This window comes from Mesocricetus auratus, unplaced genomic scaffold (assembly GCF_017639785.1).
Source record: "Mesocricetus auratus isolate SY011 unplaced genomic scaffold, BCM_Maur_2.0 Super-Scaffold_100009, whole genome shotgun sequence".
Classification (NCBI taxonomy): Eukaryota; Metazoa; Chordata; class Mammalia; order Rodentia; family Cricetidae; genus Mesocricetus; species Mesocricetus auratus.
This window is the reverse complement of record NW_024429193.1, coordinates 79,484,042-79,509,002: the sequence shown is the minus strand read 5'-3', so window position 1 is coordinate 79,509,002 and position 24,961 is coordinate 79,484,042. Positions and strand designations below refer to the sequence as shown.

The 24,961-nt window shown below is 37.5% G+C and overlaps 1 protein-coding gene across 6 annotated transcripts in view; it reads right to left on the bottom strand.

Moving 5' to 3' along the window:
* Positions 1 to 24,751, bottom strand: part of Zbbx (zinc finger B-box domain containing) — a 107,238-nt gene extending 82,487 nt beyond the window's left edge. The window contains exons 1-6 of one of the 6 annotated variants that reach the window (XM_040752641.1): positions 24,651 to 24,751; positions 15,557 to 15,676; positions 12,261 to 12,374; positions 9,031 to 9,121; positions 2,476 to 2,524; positions 2,002 to 2,111 (exon numbers count right to left, since the gene is read on the bottom strand). In XM_040752641.1, coding sequence (XP_040608575.1) covers positions 2,002 to 2,111; positions 2,476 to 2,524; positions 9,031 to 9,121; positions 12,261 to 12,374; positions 15,557 to 15,624 — 432 coding nt within the window. In that variant the 5' untranslated portion in view covers positions 15,625 to 15,676; positions 24,651 to 24,751. Of the gene's footprint in view, positions 1 to 2,001; positions 2,112 to 2,475; positions 2,525 to 4,728; positions 5,032 to 9,030; positions 9,122 to 12,260; positions 12,375 to 15,556; positions 15,677 to 23,882; positions 23,919 to 24,496; positions 24,513 to 24,650 lie in introns of those variants that run through there. The other 5 variants (XM_021230664.2, XM_040752643.1, XM_040752642.1 and 2 more) reach the window with 5 other exon arrangements.
* Between the last annotated feature and the right edge of the window lie 210 nt (positions 24,752 to 24,961).

Below are 24,961 nucleotides of genomic sequence, written 5' to 3'. Positions count from 1 at the left end.
TAGATGCTATTGTGACTTCACCATTAGCTTGTAGATTCGGGCAGATCCTCAAGTCTGCTATAACAAAGGAATCCTTTGTTAAAAACTAATAAATTCTTCAACAAATTAAATATTTCAGATGACTTCATGGTTTGTTATTAATTTGATACATTTTCAAGGGTGATTTTAAAACATGAAACTGGAATTTTCATTTAAGCAGAAAAAAGAAACACCTCTTTTTGCTAAGAAATCATAGCAAAAAAAGTCCTTAATTACACGATTTTCAGTGCCAAATAAATGTTAAAGATATAGTTTCACATATCTATATGATAGTATAGTTATACTGACTACTATTTCAAAATGTATTTTGCCCAGTTTTCTTGAACATACCTGCTAATATATCTCTAAATTTTCATAAACCATTGGTAGTTTCTACCACATAACATGAATCAAGGAACTGAAAATCAGGTTCAGCATATAATTCTAAGCCAAGTATTTATTAGCAGATGTTTAATGAAAGCAGCCCAGCAGATATTTGTAGACTGGAAGATCAAAGCTGCAGTTGCCAAGTAAGCTCACAGATTTTGTTATACAAGCATATTTGGATTTAAATTGGGTTAAAATGACTGCCAACTGGAAAATCTTTTTAGGCAGTTTGTGCAACTGGCAGAAACATACTAAACCACAGATAAGGATTCCATTTTACTGCATAGTTTCCTCAATGACAAAACACCAGGGTGCAATTTTTAAAACTATTTGGTTGATTTGGCAAATTCCAGATCAGCTGTATTAGTTTTGGGGAACTCATTTCAATCTAATTAAATCATCCACATATGCCAAATTAATATGTAACTTTCCTCTCTACTTGTAGCATAGAGAAATAGCCTGAAGCCACTGAAATGTCCTTTGAAATGTTGGACGTTCTGGGTTTTATCGATATTTTAAATGCATAAAATCATAAGGAGACAAGCTAATGGCAAAACCTTTTGGATATTGTATGCTTTGTATATGTTAGATGCAATGGCAAGCACTTCATCAAATTATAACCATCCATAGCTTTGTGGCATAGGCCACAAGTGGGAAGTCATTTGCAGACCTCGGGAATTTACTAAAAGTAAACTTGGCTGATACGTCAAAAGCCAAATTGTAAACCACTTACTCCTGTTTTGTACAAAATGTAGGATATGAAACTACTAAAAAGAAACATATGGGGAATAGTGTCAGGTGTCCAACCTTTCAAAATCATGACAGGACATTGTATTTACACAAAGGTTTTGTTGCATGTGTGTGTGTGATGCCAAGCATGATGGAAAAGAGGGGGGATATGATTGTAAATGATGCAAGTAAGTGTGAGGTGCTGATGTTCCATGAATATGTATAGATGTTAAACTTATCTGCCAGCACACAGAGTAAAAGTAACAAAAAGGACTAGCATATGTTGTGGAATATCTATGTTAAGATGTGTTACATTTGCTTATGCTGCATTTGTTTAATGATATGAGAACATGCTACATTTGGTTATACTGCATTGCTTTAATTATGTAAAGATGAGTTTCATTTGTTTCACCTTGCCTGCCTAAGGCACTTTCTTGCTAGGCAGGAGAGGGATAGGTGGGGCTGTCGTGCACAGAGAATAATTAGGAGGAGAAATCTAGGCTTGAGAAGAAGACAGAGTGAGGGAGAAAGAGGAAGACATGCCCAGAAATCAGGAAGAAACAGCCAGAGACAGACACAGAAGCAATGAAAGACAGACAGAAGGAAAGAAAGAAAGATAAAAAGCCCAAGGCAAAACCTAGATGAAGACCAACTGGTTAAGTTATAAGAGCAAGCAAGAAAAGAGCCTAAACTAAGGCCTAGCATCTATAACTAATATTAAGTCTCCTTGTCATGAATTGGGAGCTGCTGGGTGGCCCAATAGAAAAACCCTGCTGTAAGCATGTGGCTGTGGGAACAGGTGCAGTGGGGAGAGGTGTGTCTAAGGGGCCGGATCAGTCCATTCTGCTTGCACTGTGCTGTACTTACAAGGAGAGCAGCTTTGCTCTCACACTGTCCACAAACTTTCTTTTTGTTCTTGGGTTTTTCACTTCCAAGAGAATGAGCCATTTTGTAATTAACTGTTTGTTTTGCTGGTTCTAGAAGGAAAACAAATCAGAATAATCAGTTTAAAGCATAGTGTTTGCTTTCTTGGTTAAAAATATAACGAAACCACGAGCCTTTCCAAATGCTCTCACAGCACTGGAGCACTGGCTGCATAGTGAGTGGATGCGGGGAAGTCTGATCTGTCAGTTCACTGCAGAAACCGTAGCAACCATGCTAGATGCCATGAGCAACGGCAACATGCACCCGCTTCTATCGGCTTTGCTTAGACCCCCTTGACCCGAACATTCAACTCTACACAATACTGAAATTTACATCTAAAATATGTGGAGACACTATCCAAATGTATATGATATATGAAAGCCTTATCTTTAGTATATAATACTGGATGCTGCTTACCTTGACTTTGTTCCTTTAGTAACTTTAATTTCACATTTCCAGCAGGGAGCTGCATTAATGAAATACACATTATTTCTCTTATCCAAAGAAAGTGTAGTTATTAACAAAATGTTAGATAGCTGCACCATTTTGGGTGCATTTTGCATAAAATGAATTATTTGAGAATAAAACTAAAAGATAATTAAATGCATATGTAAACTTTAAATTTCATTAAAAAGAAAAATTAATAAATATTGTAAATATAAGCCATTTTCCATTGTGTTCTATTGTTGATACAGGGTTTCACTATGTGTCTCAGGCTAACTTCTAACTCATGATCCTTTGGGTATCCCTTCTAAATGCTGACATTCAAAGAATGAGGCACCGTGCCCAGTTTGTAGAGCACATTTTACACAAAATACCAGGGATATTTTTCTTATAATACAAAGTTTCATGAAAGTATATGATTTGAGCAGAACAAAAATGACAATATGTGAGCATTAACTGACTTTAAGGAAACACTAACATTCAAATACGGTCGAGAGTTAGAAGTCTCTTCCTCCTTCTGAAGCACACTGTCTGGTGTTTGTGCAAACTGAATCAACACTGAATTCTGACTGCACAACTCTGTTCACATAACTGTAGAAGCCGATGGCATTGTCCTATTTGTACAATTTAGAGAACCACATTTCAGCATTGTGGTCTTACCCATCATATGTGTTATTTATGATTCCCGACTTTGCTATGTGTCTGCTAAAACACACTTGAGAATGGAAGAGGCAACACTGAGTTTTTCAGTGTAAACAATCCCTTGAAACATTCAGATCTTAACATTGTAGGCAGCAAAAGAGACCTGCCAAGTGAACACATCCACCTGGGTCTTATTAAAAACCACCATTTAAAGCCCACAGTGAGCCCAGAGGATGGTGTGCATTTACATAGACAATGCCAATTCATGCCCAGCTTTCAATTTGCAATTTGCATGCTCAATTGCCCAATTTGTACGTGAAGATATGAGAACAATGGTCTTCTCTATATCTACGGCTGTACCAACTGGAGTCATCTTTGAATATTTAGGCCTAATTATTCTCTGTGGTTTTGCTTCAAAGATGCACTTATTGTTCATATTCTTTGAAATAGCTGCTCAGATGTTTCTGTACCAAACACAGCAGGAAAGAAAATAGAATTGAAATAATCAACTTTTATAAGAATCACACTTTTATTTTTTAAGTTGGAAGTGTTATACAAGTTAAGTATAATTTAACCTCACCTTCTGTAACTTAATTTTCCAGTATGATTACCTTAATGACACAACTGAATTCTGAACTGCAATGTGATCAGCCTGGCTATGAGTTCCTTATGAGTAGGTATGTCAGGAAAACAAAGTAGATATTAAGGAGAAGTTATAATTTTCATTACTATGAGTTACATTAGTTTGTTCTACAAATGTATCCATATTTACTTCAAGTTATCCAAATTGCATAAAATATTTGAGTAAACAAGCTACTAATTTCAGCTTAATTGAATTTTGCATTTAAATCTTATTTTTATGTTTGAAAAAATGATTGAGAGATAAAGTAGGGTTAGACAATGGATACAAATGTACACACTCATGTTTACACAATTCTGAGTGTCAGAAACAATAATTTAACATGCTAAAGCCACTGTATTATTGCTGTGACAGAAGGCATTGAACAAGAGCTTCTCAATGCCAGGGTGGTTTAATTGGCTCTGCCATCCTTGACGTATGAACAACTGGTGTGGACTAAGTCCCTCAGACACAACAAATACCTGAAACCTTCCACCAGTGCCTTCAAGTGTCCAAAGTTCCCCAGGGGCACTGTTTCAGTGATTCCCAACTCCTGAAGTATTCCATCTCTGCTATCAGTTCCTTATGGTCCATAAAAACTTAACTAATGGTACTTCCTGTCTATCCTAAATGTGGTCACCCCAAAGTTCATATTAACTGAAACCCACTTTGGGGGTCAAAGTTTCTCGAAAATAATATGTACAGAAACGAGTTCCTTTTTAAGGGTCTGGGTTTGTTGTTTTGTTTTCTTTTGTTTGGGGCAGACTGATCTCCAACTCACAATTTAGCTGAAAATGACCTTGAGTTTCTGATCTAACATTTAGTCCATTTCCCAAGTGATGGATAGCCATCATGTCATTTATGAGGTGCTGAGATTAAACTCAGGGCCTCCTGCATGCTAAGTAAGCACTTTCCAACTGAGCCACTTCCCCAGACCAACCAGTTACTGTTTCCCTCTTACTCACTGGCATAGAGGGAGGCAAATCTGCATCTTATACCCAGAATGATATTCCATCATCATCACTCAGTAAATTCACATCCACTGAAGATCTCCACTGCCGATGTATTGTCTTTATCAATGCCCAGGTTCCTCTTCCACCTAAACAGCAGAATCTACTCCATACTTCAATTCATGCCATTTCAGCACTGAAGATCTTCCAACACTCTGGCAGCTGTGAACATCTAAATGCCTCTAGCTGTCCAACCATTTTGACCAAACCTTGCAGCTACACATCATTCTAAATGTCCACATCTTCCAAATTCCAAACACAGAGGTTCTCACTGATAAATATGATCACTTTTCCTTCTACTCTCAGTCTTCCCATTCTTCCTACCATTGTGATGAAACAATGCTAAGGGGCTTCCTGAAATGCCCAAATCAGCCCCATGGTCACATAGGACTTCTTAACAGTAAGTTCAATCATTTACTGCTGAACCCCAGTCAAGATTCCCACAGCTGCTATTCCAAACCTCCACTCTCAAGAAGCCATGGTAGTGCTGTTTCCAGTCTTTCCCCTGAGCAGGTGCCATCACATTCCACATGAGTGTTGATGTCTCATGACAGTTGTATGCAGTATTGTACTGTATCACCTGTCAAATCTGATCTCTACAATTTGCATGTATTTACACCCATGTTATTTGGCATGTGTATGTGTGCGTGTGTGCTTGCGTGCGTGCGTGCATGTGCGTGTGTGTGTGTGTGTGTGTGTGCGTGTGTGTGTATGTGTCCCTCATGAAGGTTTCTTTAATGAACCACCTCTCAACGACCGCAGCCCCAACCACTGGTACTATGTCATCTGTTTCTTCAATTTCTCTCCTACTTGCATTCCCACTCCTTAGCCTATAACTGGCTGACTTGAGTCCACCAAACCCCAAACTACTTAACTCCTCCTTTATGCCAATGAACCTTTATGTGTTCTTGCTCTTGTGTTCACTACAGTAGTTTGTGCTCATTGTCTCCCATTCTTTCATTTTTAAATCCTTGAAATATACTTTTTCATTGATCTAATGGTAGCTCAATAATTAAACTCCAGCCTCTTAATATTATATTCTGTATATAGACATTGTAACAATTCAAACTGGGTTTATGTAACATCTCTTACCTTTCTTAGAACTCTAAAAGTTATAAATGTCTTATGTATGTATAGCAGAGCATCAAAGTGGTTGGCTTTCCTAAGACTGAAGAGATAGCTAAATAATGTAAGTGAGATTTTTAATTTATAAGGCCAATATAGAGTTCCCTCAGTCACAGCAAAACTAACACCAAGAGGTTGTACATTGCACTCTAGAAAGTTCACCAGCAACCTTGGTCCCAACGTCTCCACCAAAATCAAGAAGAAAACTCCCTTGATGGTAACAAGTGCAAAAATCTTCAGCTATTGCCAAAGGTCTCCAGGGAAACAAAATTGCCTTATTGATAATCACTGTTCTAAAGTGAAGTCTCTTAAGGCAACAACACATTGGATGGCATTAGCATCCAATATGTGTTCTGAAAAGGTTTTCCTTCCATTTAATCTTCTAAGAAATCCTAAGTCTTTGGCTCCACGCCTGCCCTTCTTTTATTCTCAGGCTCTCTTCACTGGAAAACAGGAAAATTATTTTAGAACCAGGCTAACAGTGTGCATGCAGAATTGTGGTCCTCGTGCTTGACAATGAGCAAATCAGTTTACTTCTCTGATGTGAAATTACTTCATCTGTGAAACCACAATTAGAAACTGACTCTTGGGAAGGATAGAAGTGCTTGATGAGATAAAAAGCCAACTAAGATAAGCTGTTGGCTGGCATAAAATATACTGAGTAAATATTAAATTTTGAGAGCTCCTGTACACCACACACAGGCTTTCCTAGCATTTTAGTCTTCACATCTCTCTTGTTTATGCAAATTCTTAGGGATACATTTACTTAGCTTTACCTATTACATAAGACTTTAAACAAAATCCTAAACTTATACCACAGGCATTTCTTCTTTCTTCCTTCAGTCTCTCTTATTCTATAAATCCTGTTGTATCCATTGTGCATTTGTCTTCCTCTTTCTTTCCCCATGTATTTTGGTGCAGTGTTTCTCTTTACATTTCTTCTGTTACCATTTTCATTCAGACTTCTTCCATATGACCTCTGTGGTAGTTTTATAGCCTTCTCTGGCTTCTATACCTCTGCAACTTTCTATGTTTTTGTGCCCACTGATCTCCAGAGTAGCAAGCACATCTCACAAAGTGACTAGGAAGTAGAAAAGAACCACCTATTTGCACTTTAGTTTATCATTCCTTCAATTTCCACAGTTAATATTATAATGTTTGTACTATAAATTTGAATGCACATAAATAAATATAAGTATATACATAGGAAATCCATGTTCAAAATTTATTCATTTGTGCTGTATTTAATATGTACATCCTATTTCCTTAATACTCTGTTAGTAACAAACAAATGGTCAGTTGGAAAAGAAAAACCATCATAAATCATTCTTCTTAATTTTGCAAACCCACTGGGCAAGCTCTGTAAGGGAAGAGAAGACTGCTCAAGAGAAATGCATTAGAATACCTGAGACTAGACTGGGAAGCCTCTACCTCCCTCCTAGTCTTTCATATGGTAGATGCCTTCCACCCTCTTTTAAAATTATGATGTTTGTGAAAGTAAGGATTTTGATTTATTCTTCAAATACGTCCTTATATAAACTCACTAGGTAAGCTGCCATTTCTCAAGTACTCATATTCATATACAAAATGTTTATTGAAAATATTTTAGATTGATTTTACTAGAAATATTTCATTAATTTTTTTTACATTAGACTAGGATTTCCTTGGAAACAAGGAGTAAATCACTAAAAGTCCAAGACTGCACTTTAAAAATGCCATTGCATACAAGTTCATGACCACAAATTTGGTGATCACAGCTAGCATTTTTTTTTGTTTCATTTTGTTCTTTTCTTTTCGACTTGGGGTTTCGCACCGTTATTCAGGCTGACCTCAGCCTCATAGCAATCCCCCTGCTTCAACTTCTTGAGTGCTGGGAAGACAAGAGTGAGCTTCCATGATGGCTCACAGCCAAAATGTTTAACATATTTACAGACATCTAAAATGCATCACAGGACAGCACTGTGGGAAGATAATGATCACTTAAAAGTGGCTTATAAATTTTTAACCCCAAATGAAAGAAACCTGACTCACAAAGGGACGGCACTACACAACGAAATGCTTTTTCTTTAGCTGAAAAGTACAGGAGTGCCGAGTAAGATATTTGTTGGTGCCAAATGACCCGATGAAAGTTTAATGGTCGGTATATAAAAATAAAATGCTGTGCAAGTTAAAATTCACCAAGTCACGAATGTTACACTAAAGAAATCCAGAGAAAACCTTTTCCTTACATAAAATCACTTACCTACTTGCAATCAAAAACATGATGCAATGTTAGACTTTACAGTGCACAGTAATGATAAAGTAAATCTGAGCTTGGGGATTGCCATGCAGATTTTCTCTTGGACGTCATTATTCATGAGACTAAGAGTGTATGAGTAATTATTATTCAAGAAGAATACAACAGTATTAAGGAAATAAGAAATAATATGAAGTAAAGACAAAAGCCCATCAACTGTTCTGTCATATATTATTAATGTTCACCATAATATAGGACTAGGTAATTGTATTTTTATATCCTTTAAACTTCAAATGAATTGAGAAAATGTGTTTTGAGTTTGGAGGCAGACAAAATGCAAACTTTACCAGGGAAGTAGTTTTTAAGGAACTTCTTGCCTAGCAGTGGTGACACACACCTTTAATCCAAGCACTTCAGAGGCAGAGGCAGGTGGATCTCTGTGAGTTTCAAGACCAGCCTGATATACAGAGCAAGTTCAGGACAGGCTTCAAAAGCTACAGACAGAAATTCTGTTTCAGAAAAAAACACAAACAAAAAAACCTTCTGAAATATTTTATTTAAAAAATTATTCTGAATGAAAAACAAAGCATATCTGAATAATCGCAACCACAAAATAACATTTTTTTTTGGTTTTTACGAGACAGGGTTTCTCTGTATTGTTTTGGAGGCTGTCGGTCCAGCCCAGTCTCAAACTCACAGAGATCTGCCTGCCTCTTCCTCTTGAGTGCTGGGATTAAAGGCATGTGCCACCACCTCCCGGCTCACATAATAACATTTTAGGTGAACCTAAAAAGAAGTTACTAATGCAAGAATAGTGGATCCTTAAGTATGAGAGAGAATGCAAAACCTGAAACATAATGCATGTCCTCTTGTTCAGAAAATGGCTTCTTTCTTACCTTAGTACCATTCCCTTTGCTTTGTGATGTTATATGTGACTTGTTACCCAATTTGCCCACACTTCCAGATTTCCAGTGATATCCACTTGGCCTTCAATAGATATAAAACAAAATGCAAACACTGAAAACATCCCTTCTTTTAATCAAAAACAAATACATTTCTCTATATTCAGGAAATGGAAATTTGGGTGTTAGAATGATGAACTACTACAAACTGCAAATAAAATGTCAATGATGTCCTAGCTTATCACCAGTATATCGGTTAAAATATCGCTTCTCCATATTTGATAGTTTTGTGTAGTGATGACTGAAAGTGAAATGTTCAAACACAGAAGAAGAATCCCATTGCTAGCATTTTATAGTAACTGACTTTAACTAATTTTAGAAAATATTGCAGATGATCATAAAATTTTGAAATTAGGTATTCACAAATGAAGATGGATAAAAGAGAACAATCAATACCACCTAATATACTTTAGGTCTGTCAAATGATTGATTTCTAAAGATTTCAAACAAACTCACACATTGTAAATAACACGGAACAAAGAAGGCAAGTATAAATTTTACAGTTTTCAAAGTAGGGTTCATTGAACCTCACAAAATAAAAATTTTTATGGGTGCAAAACTAATGAATCATGTTCCATTAGAAAATTTTCCCAATGTCTTCATGTGCCTATAGCACAAAGAGAGATGCTCTCTCAGCCTGGACTCTTAGGGGAGTGCCTTGACCCTACCAAGAGTAAAATGATAGACTCTAGACATCCCCTATGTGGAAGGATTTGGCAATAGGGTGGGAGGGAGGGTGGAAGGGGAGTGCGGGAGGAGGGGAGAGAGAGGGAACTGGGATTGACATGTAAAACAAGCTATTTAAAATTAAAATTAAAAAAAAAAGAAAATTTTCCCAATGTCAAAGAAATAACAAATAATAAACCCCAAACTAGAACCATGAACCTCCCTTTTACTGGTCAATGAGTATCAAGTCTTCATTTTTGTTTGTGACACTATCTGTGAAACCTTAGAAGAGAATATTACCTCTTTTCAATCTTACTCAAGTTGAAGAATGTTCTAAAAGACCATCCAGCAAATCAGCTAAAGAAAACTCACTTGCAAGAACTCTGATTTTCAAATGAAAATTATCATTCATTAAAAAGGCAAAATTAGAACTGGTGAGGTAGTTTGGTTAGTGGGGCTATTGATTTATAAACATGAGGGCTTGAGTTTAATGCACAGAGTTTTATTTTATATTTTTTTTGTTTTTATGAGACAGGGTTTCTCTGTATTGTTTTGGAGGCTGTCGGTCCAGCCTGGCCTCGAACTCACAGCAATCCTCCTGCCTCTGCCTCCCGAGTGCTGGGATTAAAGGCGTGCGCCACTACCGCCCGGCATGCACAGAGTTTTAAAACCAGGTCAGGCATGGTGGTGTATATCTCCAGCACCAATACTAGGGAGGTGGAGACAGGTGGATCTCTGGGAGAGCTCTCTGTAGACTTAGTGAGATCCAAGTCTGTGTCTCAAAAGGAACAAATGAGCCTTTCTTGAGAAATGACACCAAGGTTGTCCTTTGACTTCCACATGGGTGAACACAAACATATATGCACATACATACACACACAAACATGAGTCCACTCACACATGCATATACTAACAGCCACATAAAAATGTAAAGGAAAAGGAAACATCAGTGAAAGGGAAAGCAATTGCTACTGGTCATTAATATTAAACACAGCAAGACACACCTAGTCATCTTCATGACAAACATTTGAAAACTTTTGATGAAACCAGTGCCCCACCTATTAAAGGAAGTATGTATAGATGCCATATAAATTTCTTAAAGAATTGAACTCTAAAAATGAATAAATTGAGACTATAATAAATATACTGGAAATTTCATCAATGATTGATGAAGTACTTCATGGAGATTGCATGGTTACCACTTTGAAGACCAAGCAGAGCTAAATTTACTATATGAATATTATGGTAGTATTTAAAATAACCAAACACATACAAAATGTGTAGTATAATGCTTGCTAGGGGACTGTAAACTTCTGATATCCATCTGTAAGGCAATTTGCCCATATTAAGGACAATCTAAAATAAACATGCTTCTGAACCTAAAATGACAGAGAGAGGAATTTATTCAAAGATGGTATAAAAGCAAAAGTACATGTTGAAGTACACAGGTCCACGGTGGCATCTATAGCCACAAAATACTGAAAACTTAAGCCACTAAGAAAAATGGAATAATCTGTATGTATCCATGTGGCTGGAGCACTGACCAAAATTTTATGTTGTGAATTATTTTTCATAACTTATAGATTATACCATTTATAAGGACACCAAATACACCCACATATTCCTACAAAGATTTGTAGAAAAATGAGACATTTACAGGAAAAAAGAGGTTTTTTTTTGTTTTGGGGGTTTTCTCTGTATTGTTTTGGAGGCTGTCCTGGAACTTGCTCTGTAGACCAGGCTGGCCTTCAACTCACAGAAATCTACCTGGCTCTGCCTCCTGAGTGCTGGGATTAAAAGTGTGTGCCACCAACGCCCAGAAAAAAAAGAGTTTTAATCATTAAATGGTGTAAGGAAATGGACTGGATTTTTATCATGTAATTATCAGTTCCTCTTGAAGCACCTGATTTGTTAGTGTTCTAATAAGTACATTAGATTAGCATAGGACAATGTATGAGCATAATATTAAGATTTCATCAACATAATAAAATTATTATCTATTTTTGCTAAAAAATATTTTAAAGAATTCTGATATAGTGCAAGGACCCACTTGCTCCCTTAAAAATTACACCACACAGAAATGCCCTAAACATCAGATTGCTTTTCTGGTGTCTTGATTGCAATTGTTTCATAGCAAAGAATCAAGTTTTCATTGCTTTCCTGTACATTCCAGGCCATACATCACTGGGGACCTTAATAAGGAACTAGGAAAAGCAAAAAAAAAAAAGCTAGTAAACTAGAGGAAAGAGAAGCCCTGGTAATTTTAAAAAGTGGTGTGCTTCATGTAAGCGACACTGAAAACAAAAGTAAAGGGAAATTAATATTCCTTATTCCTCAGGGACAGCTAAGGATCATCAGTCCACCAAATGTTTTTACTAAAATAACAAAGTCACACACAACAGCTTTTATATAATTCGGTTCAACTGATTGCACAATTAAATCAGTATAATGTTACGGAATATTATGCTTACACTAAATTCTCTGAAGTGTTCACTCACTTAATTTCTTCCTTTCCCTTTTTCCATGTGGACTGGAAATCTCGTAACATCTGTTCCATCTTTTGGTTCTCTAGCTCTAGCTGGATTTTCTCCATTTGAAGTTCCTGAGCATGTCTAAAGATACAAAATTTGAACGGTCATTTAGATCAAACAAATAAACCTCGCACCAAGCAAATGTCAGAGAAAGCTCTGCTCTTAGATTGTTGCTAACAGTAAGGCTTAACCAACAACTTAGTTCATAGGCTTTCCATGCACTTCTTGAAGCATGTTTTTAAAGTATTTTTCTGTTCTTAATATTGTCTTTAAACAATGTGTCTCTTCAAATCTGAATGCTTAAAGGCATCGTTTGCTTTACACATGAGCCATGCCGTATATATACAGAATTATCTGTGACAAATAGAAGAAAATCATAATTTTTACACCCACTTTTACTGTATCACATGGTTCACAGAATAGTACTTAAAATTATCATCACTCTTCCAGTCATCCATTTAACGCAGGGAGATTAAGCCTGGGACCTTGTACCTGCTAGATAAGCACTTTATCACTGAATCATATCCTCAGACTAAAACAAGTGTTTTCTTCCTACATAAGCTCATTCTGTTGAACCAGCACCTTGAAACCTTCAGTAAGCATCTCTTTATGCCATATATAAAAAGCTCTGAAAGTGAACATCAGGGCAGATTTATATGTCTTTGGAATAAAACACCTATTAATATTTTGCTGCAGAAGACTACCTACAAAAGGTGTGTGTGTGTGTTTGTGTGTGTGTGTGTGTGTTTGTGTGTGTGTGTGTATTTGTTTGTGGGAGGAGACAAAGAATGTACATGCACATCTTTCTGCCTGCATGTGGAGGTCAGAGGATAACCTGACTATCATTCCTCAGGCACCATCCATATCTCTCCGTTTTCTTATTTATTTATTTGCTTATTTGTTTATTTACTTATTTATTGTCTTTCTTCTGTTTCTACAGCCAGAAGCCAACACAAATGTCTAGATTTCATTATTTATTTCAAATTTAAAACTTTCCCTACATCATTGTGAATATTATGCTCTGACCCAAACTAAGGAATAATGGAGATTTAGTGTACAGTGTTGAAAATCCTTCAGTAAAAAGCAAATGCACCAAACTTTTGTCCACAGGTGGCAACAACCAAGGGCAATATCTCAAAGTAACTGGCAAAGGGTCCAGAGGAACTGACTTAAGTATAGAGGGAATGACTTGTTACTTTAACTACATCCAAAAGGTAAGGTTCACCCTATGCCACACAGGAACTGTGAGGAATGGCAAACAGCAAGACACATGCATCCTGCAATTCAGAAGGGATACAGACAAGCAGCAAATTCGTAGAGGCATGCTATCACTATGCTGTTACTGAGGGAAGGAACAGCTGGACTGCCCAAGCCTAAGGACAGAGAGTACATACACCCTTGACTTCAGACTAAGGACATTTCTTGGGTTAAAGGAGCTAAGAGATAAAGGATTAGAGCATTTGTCTAATGAACGGAAGGTGGTAGGAACAGAAGTCCAAGAAGAAAGAAAAGTGTGGACAGAGGAAAGAGAAGACAGCATGTGAGTCAAGGAGCTACAAGCTCTCTACTCCAACTCACTTAGTGTAAGATAAGAAAAGAGAAGTGGGCCTGCTGAGTGAGTGGCTGGTGGTCAGATCATAAAGACCCCTGAAAGTGTGATCAGCACTTGGGAGTTGTCTTCTATGAACAATGAGCATCACTTCAGGATTTCAAGACACTTGACCACACTTGTGTTTAGAAAGATCATTCTGTTGCACAAGGAAAACTCACATTAGAAGGAGGAAGGCTTAGAAGCAGGACAGACAGCTAAGACACGGCACCAATAAGCCAAACTGTGGTGACTACGATTATCTAAGGAGAGACAATGTCAAGCAAAACTGGAGCATTTGATAAAAATAAGAAAATAGAATTAATTGAATTCATAGGCTGATGGGAAATAGAGGACTAACCAAGGAGGGTACAAAAGAGAACTCTAAAACAACCCTAGACTAGTGACTTGAACAGCCAGGGTTACAGTGCTATGGTTTCATCCAATGACTACCAAAGGATCTGTATCATTGCTATAGCACTTGAGTATCTGCACATTTCTGCCCACTTAGATGATGTTCTCCCAGGCCCCTGGCTTACATGCCACATCACATACCACACTAGGCTGTCAGTGTAATTATAAACCGTCTCCACAGCAAGTTACCGTAAGAGAAAGCTTCTGGTTTCTTCCCTTTGTAGCCACAAATTGCTCTCAGAGTATGTATGCCACTGATAAGACAGTGGTTCAACAAATGGTTTGCAGGTATAGACACAGAGATGAAACATGCAACAAAATACACACATCCTTTTTTTGTTTCAAGAAGTCAAAAAAGCAACACTCACAATTTGGCAGCTTTCATAACCACCAAAGCAATAGATCTAAATATGGTACCATCCTGTGCTCACATAACATTGTTTCAGTTTCTATAATAATTTTCATATCCAAGGCCTTTGAAGTGAAGAAAGTGTAATTCATGAAAAGCTCTGAAGGTACCAAATAATTATAGGACCATTGATTTGAACTAAGAAATGCGGAAACTAACATTTTAAATGGGTGGCATGGTCCAAGCACATCCTGGCTGACTATTAGTAGTATTGAAGAAGATTTCCAATGACTAGGTGATCTCCAAGGGGAACTCTGAGCACATGCTTTGAACACTCGTGGAATGTCATAAAATACTGAGGATGCTCAGAATTGACGCCCATAATACCAGAATGGATTTCCAAGCTTATTTAGAAGATTCCTTGCCATTCCTGGAATGTTGAGCATAGTGTCCATGTTCAAAGATCTCTGACCCAAACTGACCCTTCAATTCAACTTCTTTTGAAATCTGTAACCCTGAAGAAATGTCACAAAATTTAACCTTCCCTTATGCTGCTTCAATAGCCAACTTTCATTTATAACTTTACATTCAATTTTTGTTAACAATAGTAGTTTTAGTTCTAATTTTGAAAATTATTATACACTTCAAATTTGCAAACTGTATCATTAAAATGACTTTATCATTAAAGTGATAAAATGACTATCATTTTAATAATATAATAGTTTATAAATTTAAGTTCCATAATATGAAAATAGTTTATAAACTTGCTGTCTATAATACGAAAACACATCAATGTGAGAAAATGGAAATGAAAATTTATAAAATTTGACTTTTACCCTTCTCTTGTTTAAAAAAATTACAGCATGTAAAACTTTAGCAACTATTTTACTTTAAAAATATGTCTGTACTTACTTATATTTTAATTTTACAGAATTTCCAGGTTTTCCCCAGGGTATAACTACAAAATCTTTGGTGTTCATGATTGTTTGTCTCTGAATGTTGTCTTAAGATTATCACCGCTTCAGAAGACTTCTGAAAAATGACAGAAACAGTAACCCCAGAGTTAAAGCAGTTACAAATTCTAAGTCACACGTAATTCAGGAAAATGTCTTTGTCATTTTGCTTTGTTTGGACAGTGCTGGAGATCCATGCTCATGCTTCAGAAATGCAAAGCACATGCTTTCTGAGCCAGGAGCCCAACTCTCAGGAAAACTTCCCAAATCAACATCTTCAGGATGAAAAAGCACCAAAGCCTGACCACCTAACACAAACATTTGTGCACATTAGATATATGTGTGCTTATATATACGACAAATACATATAACATTTTTACTGATATCTCTGTAAATAACAGACTAAGACAAGCATGATGGCAAACATCTGAAATCAACTTCAAAGTCAGCCTAGAGTACATAGGAACTCTGTCAGACTAGGCAGCATCGAAAGTCCCTGCATTTGAAAAAGAGAAAATTGAAAAATATTTAATTGAAAGTAAAAAATCTAGTCCTTGCAACAAGTAAGCATGTATTCTGGTTGTTTATATGGTAAAGAGGTTACAAAGGTTGAAAAAGTAATGTATCTCATTCCAGCATTTGTTCAAGAACAGAAATTGTATTTGATCACAGTGCCTTAAAACAATATCATTTAGTGATGCCATGGTTACATTAGTTTGTATACAATGTTTCCACAGTGATCAATCACTTACATAAGCATTTCTTGAAATGTATTTGCATTTTCACAATACATAACTCTTTTTCCTTTCATTTTTTATTTTAAAAAGTTTATTTTTTATTTTACGCACCAACTACAGTTTCCCCTTCCTTCCCTGCCCCACCAGCTCTTACCCTTTCATCCCCCCTCCCACTCCTCAGAGGGAGTAAGGCCTTCCTTGGGGAGTCAACAAAGTCTGACACACCAAGTTGAGGCAGGACTAAGCCCCTCCCCCCTGTATCAAGGCTGAGCAAGGTATTCCACCATAGGGAATGGGTTCCAAAAGGCCAATCCATGGCCCTGGGGTAGGTCCTGGTGCCACTGCCCACATGCCCCTCCTGCCCCAACAGATCAAGTCACATAACTCTTGCCCATATTCAGAGTGTCTAAATAGTTCTCACCTTTTTAAAAAAGATTTATTGACTCATTTATTTATTTATTATGTACACAGTGTTCTCCCTGCTTGTATGCTTGCAAGCCATCATTACAGATGGTGTGAGCTACCTTGTGGTTGCTCAGAATTGAACTCAGGACCTTTAGAAGTGAAGTCAGTGCTCTCTCCAACCTAAAGCATAACTCCTTTTCAAATATTTAGTCCTATTTTAAAATAATAAACATGCTTAATATACTAAAGAATGAAAAGAACCATTTAGTCACAGCTCAAATATATATATATATGTATATATATAATTATGTAACACAAGAATTAAGGTGTGTAATAATTGCCTAGAGATATTCTGATAGTCTCACATACGTAAGAAACTTTAATGATAGTCTTTGGGTGAAACTGAAAATAAGAATATTTCAAAAACAAGTTTCCAATGAAAAATAAATTCAAAGATATTTTCATTAACTCAGAGTTAATGACAAAAGTAAATTATTCGTGATTTTAAAACATCTTACTCTGCAATACTGAACTACATAATCATATGCACCACTGCTATATTTCATATCAATAAAAATTGTCGAATCTAAGACTACAGATGTATCTCAATGAAAAACTGTTGCCTGTCATGCATAAAGCTCTGGATTTGTGCCCACGCATGACATTTAACAGGTGTGTTTTGTATACATTCAGAAGGTGGGAGCAAGAAAATCAGAACTTCAAGGCCATCAAAAGTTATACAGTGAGTTCAAAGCCAAAGAGTGCTATAAGATCCTATCATAAAAAAAATCCCACAATGAGGGATGCTCTCTCAGCCTGGATTATTGGTGGAGGGCCTAGGCCCTGCCCTGAATGAAATGACAGACTCTGGAGATGCCCCATGGAGAGCCTCACTCTCCCTGGGGAACAGAGTGGGGATTGGGTGGAGGGCTAGGGTGACTGATGGGGGACGAGGGGGAGGAGGAGAGGGAGAGGGAGCTGGGATTGACATGTGAAGTAAGCTTGTTCCCAATTTACATTTTAAAAAATCTTTTAAAAAATTACTTTAAATCTCAGAAGCTCTTTTAAAAATATCGAAGTGGCCATAGTCCTAAATGTCCAAATTATTTAGTGCTGTGTGCCCTGTACACCAGTAAATATGTACTAGGATTCTAATATATTCATGGCATTGTACTGAGAGGTAAAAAGAGTCAAGGCCTGAGGAGATTTGTTTCTGAGCTAGAATAGTTTAAAGTCAAAAACAGCATATAAACTTGCATATAAAAGCCATATAACAAAGGAGAAATAGTAAGGGCTACAAACCTTATAGATGTGATACAGGAAAGAATTCAGGCTGGCTAGCATTTAAGTGAAGCTTTGAAGCAGAAGGGCTTGTAGATCAGAGGAAAAGAGACTAAGTTCTTGAATGAGACTATTGACAGGTCCAATTCGAATAATGAGCAGAGTGTGGGGAGAGAGTGTCAGCTTGGCTGCAGAGAGAGGCCGAAGCTTAGGAGCTTGTTTTTCAGAGTCAGAAATCTATGTTTTATAGGACTTGGGTGTGTGAGAAAATGAGTCTTAGCACTGAATTTCAACCCCAGCTCAGTGAGTAGAATTCAATGCCTGGTTCAAGCAAGGAGAATTGAATCTTCAGCCAGAAAGAATTGATGAAAATTTTTAAGAGGAATAGAGAAGATAAATCTGGAAAGTTTGCTCAAAAGTTATGGATGGTACCAATACAGAAATTTTCATTCACACATGGAAATCCACACAAGTCAATTTGTCAGCTTCTGCCTCTACAAAACTGTCTTGGAATCTCAATAGTATGACTACTCATGACAAAGAAGTTTCTCTTAAAACTGTCTACAGAGTAAGTCGCACACCCAACAACCCCAAAGGTCTATTTGATTCTATCTCAGTTAAAAACAAGAAATTCTCCAGAGTCTGGGAGCTCCTAGGAGCCGAGGTTAGTTGTTTATGTGGGTTCCCTTGTGATGACCTTCACCACCACCACCACTATGGCAGGCATAGACAATCCTTCCTCCCTCTCTTCAACAGGATTCTCTGAGCTCGGTCCAGTGCTTGGTGGAGGATCTCTGCATCTGCTTCCATCAGTCACCAGGTAAAAGCTCTCTTACGACAACTAAGAGTAGTTAGCAATCTGATTATAGAAGATGGCTAATTCCGGCTACCTAGCTGGCTTGTCTTCTCCAGCCTTAATACAAGAGGAGGAGCTTGTCCTACCTCGACTTGGTATTGCCATGCTTTGTGGAAAGCCACAGGAGGCCTGCCCCTTTCTGAACAGAAGCAGAGGAGTGGATTGGGCGGGTGAGGCAGACAGGAAGTGGAGGGAGGGAAGGGGAAGAGAGATGGGTGGGGAAACTGTGGTCAGGGTGTAAAACATGAATAAATTTAACTTGAAACATAAATACATAACGGAAGAGAGTACCTGCAACTACCTGATTAGGGATCAGTGTTCAAAATATACAAGGAAATCCCACCACTCAAAAGATAACAATTATATCCAATTTTAAAATGAGAAATATCTGAACACTCTGAAAATAAGACATACAAATAGCCAACAAATACATAAGAAAAAGTCACTAAGTGTGAAGGAAATAATTTGAACGTTTCAGTACAGAGATAAAATCACAAAATTTTGGCTGTTATACTACATAGTGAGTATATTTATAATTTCAATGAACAGAAATAATTCTAGCTGTTCCACATAGCCCCTGTGTAACAAAACTGCACTGGCCAAAACAAAACAAACATGGTGTCTACATCTGAGAGACTCTGACTAGGGAAAGCCCACAGAACGATTACAATATTGAGGGACTATGGGACATTCTGACCAAAGAAAGCTTCTAGTAAAAGCACCTGACTCCCACTCAGGCACCAAAAGTCTTGTCTCTCAAAGATAAAGTAAGGGTCATGTATCTAAAGGTATCTCAGCAATGAAAAACAAATATCTGGGTTGCTTTTGAGGAAAAAGACACAGCATTTGCAATTGGAATGCTTATCTACTCTTCCACCTTTAAGAAACAGCTCTTTGGGAAGTAGCTTTGTCAATTTTTATCAAGTATAGGCTACAAAAGCTAACTTTTAAGTATCTCCAGGGGACACTGGAGAGATGGCTCATCCCATAAAGTATTTGCTGAGTAAGCATGAGGCCCTCCTTTTCATTCTCCAGTACCCATGTAAATGACAGTGGCAGATATCTGTTACACCAATGCTGGGGCTCAGGATGGGGCTGAGACAGGATGCTGGAGTATCACTGGCTGAGCTGCAAGTTCAGTGAGAGTTGTTTCTTCAAGGTGGGAAGTGATAGTGAATTATAATCGACATGAGTGAGTGCACACACACACACACACACACACACACACACACACACACACACACACACACACACGGGGTGGGAGGTGTAAAACATTCTTTCAGAAATATTCCCAAATAGTAAGATAAAGTTCATCTCTGCTTCTGATATTAATCAGGAAACCAGACTCCTGGCCCCCTCTCCTCACTTGATAACTTCATAAAAGCCTAAACTTTCATAATTACCATCCAAAAGAGAACAGAGAGGATCTCCAGAGTTAATATTCCCAGTTAATCAAAAATTATCCATTGTCCAAACTTCCTTTGCACATTTGGATCTTTATGTGATGTGGCTCTCCATGCATGTGCATACACAGGAAGGTTGACTTCTACACAAGGATTGATTCTATCCATACAAAGGATGAAAGAAAGGCCTGTAAATCTCATTAGAATGAGGTGATTCAGATTTATAGCTCTGAGGATAATGCGATTTAGCCAATAAACAGTCTTATTCAGAGGGCACTCCACTTTACTGAATGTAGTTAGTGAAGCTCCTTTTCAATTAAATGTTTATCAAGTCATGCACGTAAGCCAATTTATTGTATGCATAAAAATGAAAGATTATGATGGTGAGTCATGCTATTCTCCCTTTTTCTTTGGGTAAAGCCAACAGAGAATTAGTCATCTTTCTCAAGACGGCAAAACTACAGCAATGTCTGAATCATAAGTAGCAAAACATAAAGCTTGAGGCACAAATTAAATTATATGATACAAATAACTTCTTTTTTCCTAAATATTTGTTTACTTGTGCATTTATTTTATATATGTGTCTGAGTGTATGTATTTATGTATGTGCACCACATATGTTCAAATATCCTTGACCTGAAGTTACAGGTGATTATAAGCTACCTCACATTATTTTGTTTACCCAGTTGATTGTTTACATAATTTTCTGTCTTCTAGAACAATTTTCACTAACATATATGCATCCAATATGGTGCCAGACTTACTACTACAATCTAATATTGTTTCTACAAACATTGCCATTTTAGGAAAGAAATCCAATTACTTCGCTACCACAGAATGGAAGAAAGGAATGTATGAGGACCTATGAAGCTTTAAAAAAAGGTACTAAGAGTTAGCCCAAGTTTCCAAGGAACTTAGCACTGTTTCAATGGTAGAATGAGAAATTTGAGAAAAACTATATCAGATTTGTCAGACTTTTGAACTTGAGAGATGATGTCATAACCCAAAAAGTTAACACTCAATAACGGTGAAACTCAAAAACTCATAATGGTTAAAGTAAGCTTACAGTTTGTGACTATGCCCATAGCTGTCCTTGACTGTATATGGCCAGAAGAGCAAGAGTGAACACAGCCTGCCATAACTGAGACTGTTATGGGGGTTAGTTCATTCCCCTAATGACTCAGATAACCATATATCCTAAAATTTAAGAGCCAAGAACTGAGGTTGATTTTTCTTTCTTTCTTTTTTTACTTTAGAACATATTTTTTAAAGTTTCTAACCATTAGATTCTTTGGGGAGCGTTAAAGACTTTTAGGTCATTTGGTGATACAGTACATGGAAATCTGAGATTCATGAAAGAAATGTTAAATAAAAATTAAGTTAATTAGAGAACAATTTCTACAGTCACACCCCCCTGATCTTGGAAGCTAAGCAAGGTTGGGCCTGATTAGTACTTGCATGGGAAAACACTTGGTTCAAAGTTCTAAGGTAATATTAAATTTCAATTTCAGCATATCTCATGTTAACACCTAATTTCTGTCTGTCCAATCTTTAAAAAGTTTACGGTATGAAGCGATCATACATGATCATCAACCTGAGATCCTGTGTGTGAGCAGTAAATTAAGTAAATGCACATCGTGTTTTCCCACTAGAGGCCCTGACATCAGTCAGGTAGTCCAACTGCAAGCCTTTGGCAGCCTTTTATCCCCTCAGAATATCTGATGAGGCAAGCCTTCGTGGTTCTAAGCAGATCATACTTAGCCCAATATTTCATTCTGGATGCCATTTCTTTTCTAAACAACTGGGAATGTTTGTATTTAGATATCGAAGTAAGATAGCCTTTTAGGACACTTTCAAATTTAAAATGATGAGAAAAAATACTGAATTTAAGATACTTAATCTTACATTAGACCTGATTCAAAGTCAAAAGACCCTTTTAAAAAATGAGGACTTTGTGGACATAAGCTCTTCTCTAGCTGCCTTTGAAATCTATGAAAAACACAATGGGAAAGAAACAATAATTATTAATTCAGTATCAAATAAAATATTTATATAATTATAAGCAGCCTCTGACTCTTGGGGGAAGGCCTAGGCCCTGCCCTGGATGAAATGAAAGACTCCGGAGATCCTCCATGGAGGACCTCACCCTCACTGGGGATCAGAATGGAGATTGGGTGGAGGAATGAGGGGCCTGGTGGGGAGGGCGCGGGAGGAGGGGAGAGAGAGGGAGCTGGGATTGACATGTGAAGCAAGCTTGTTTCTAACTTAAATTTAAAAAAGGAAGAAAAAAATTATAAGCAACAATGAAATTGTTGCATCTTTAAATTACAACTTTAATATTTTTTCATATGATCCACAGTTACTGTTTTCCCAAGAAGTTTTAGGCATTAGAACCTTAAGCATGTGAAGATGGTAAAGGCATCAGAACTACTCTTCTATTCCTTGTTCTAATGCTAGACCTGTCAGCTGCTCTTAAGACTTTAAATCTAGTTACAGTTCTATACACTCAACACAATTGAGTCAAATTAATAATAATCTAAATACCTAAATAAGTCCAAGATTTTCTTGGTAAATATTATTTCCTCTCTCCCAGTCATCACCCTTCATACATTAGAAGATTACATATTTTAAAACTGTTTTAGTGACACAGTTGAAATACCACTGAATACTTTTTCTGGTATCCAGTTGCTTCTCTAGTTCTCTATGGCCAGCAAGATGCCTCGGCAGTTAGAAGTTCTTGCCAACAATCTTAAAAGTCTAAATCCAAGTCTAGGAATCCACATGGTAAAATGAGGAAACCTTCTCTGCACTCATTTTCTGGCCTCCCATGCAACACATACAAACACACACACACACACACACACACACACACACAAATAAAGATTTTAATGAGTCCTCTATACATAAAAATTATGAACCTAAGTATTCTGCCTGGCATTTAAGATTAAGGTTTTCTAGTAGGCATCTCCTTCTTCCTAGTCTCTTGTTCTATTTTTCCATTATTCTATTCATGGAGCAGTTTGAAGGCCGACTCTCTTACTGTTTCCTCCATAAAAACAAAAAAAAGAAAAGAAAAGAAAATCTCCTCCTTTGGAAACTGTGTATGAAGTTAACTTACTATTATTATCTCTATTTTCCACAATTGCTTAAATATGTGCCATTTTCTAAGCTGTGAACATATATGGGTGGCATTTTTTCATAAATCTTTGCATCTCCTTCAATTGTCAAAGTTCCTGCATATCTGACAGTGTGGATAACAACATACTAAGTTGTAAAATTTCATTCCTCTATTACATTGAACTTATTACACAATCTTATCTAGGGGAAAAAAGTTCACCCACAACATATGTTTGTGTTTTTACACATCTACTACAAAATATGGAATGGCAATCAACAAATTTCTATGAAATATCTCTATGTATAGTATGGAGTACAAAAGAACAAAGCGATCAGGTATTACATGAATCCTCTATGAATATTTGTGCTGATGAAGGAAATAAAAACACACAAAAAGCAAAGAAAACAGCTTCAGGAAATTTGAAGTGTCCTGAAGGAAGGTAAGGGGGAAAGTAATTCCAGGTCGTTCCTGTGTAAGACACCTACCAGTGTTATGGGGGTCAGGGTCAGCTTCTTTGTAGCCTGTAAGGTTAAGCAACCAGATCAGGAAAGGAGGTGCGATTACCATAGGCAAAGAATTTACAGTTTTAATCCTATACAGCTTCACTTACAAAAAGTATTTTAACATTACCGGCCAAAGTCTCTGTTCCTGTCTAATTTGGTTTTAAAAGATAAAAGAAAAAGAAAAAAAACCTAAAACATCCACTACCTCAGATATTTCTGGAACCAGGCACTCCTACTCTGCCAACTTTTACTGGAGAGGAATGGATTTCAAGAGAGAAGTGACTAAACAAGGACAGGCAGAAAGAATGCTGAAAGCAAAAACAATGTGGGATGGTTTCCCCTGTAGCTACATGTTTCACAGGTCACCAGTGACTTCAAAGGACAAAAGAGACTAGCATTTGAAAAGAGGGAGCTTGGGGATGCTGTAACAGGATGGAGGCTGGGTTTTCTCTATCTGGACCTCATGCTTGGTTCTTATCTGCACTGACATCATTGACCAAAGTGCTTTATTTTGAAACACGTAACTCTTGAATCAAAGCTGTGTCTGGAAGTTAAGCTGTATCAGGAGTCAGATATGGCAAAGGTCCAGCAAATACCTCCTCGAAGGACCGATGGGCCTTCCTTCCAAACTGGCAGGGTCTCCTCTCTCACCTGCTGCTCCACGGACTGCACCGCCTAGATCGCCCGACTCTACACCCCAAGACCCTTCACACTTCACTCGCTGTGTGCCTAGTTAGTCCTCCAACTCACCTGCGACCCTTCCTGCAGCAGGTGCTGCCAACGCCGCCTGGAGCTTCCGCCTTGGTCCCCTTGGTTACCGCGTTACATCGGTACCCATAGCAACAAGAATACTAGGGTTTGGTACTGCCGCTGTCCACCTGCAGAGGGAGGAAGAGAGTCCATAATGCGTGAGATCCTGGGAAGGAAACTGCAAGGAAATTCAACACGTGTGTCTTGGGGAGATTGCTCAGTCGGCCTCAGCCTGGGCTGAGCTACAATTACTGAGCCACTGACCCGCTACCGCACTGCAAGTACAGATCAAAGATTCCTCCATGTACCAC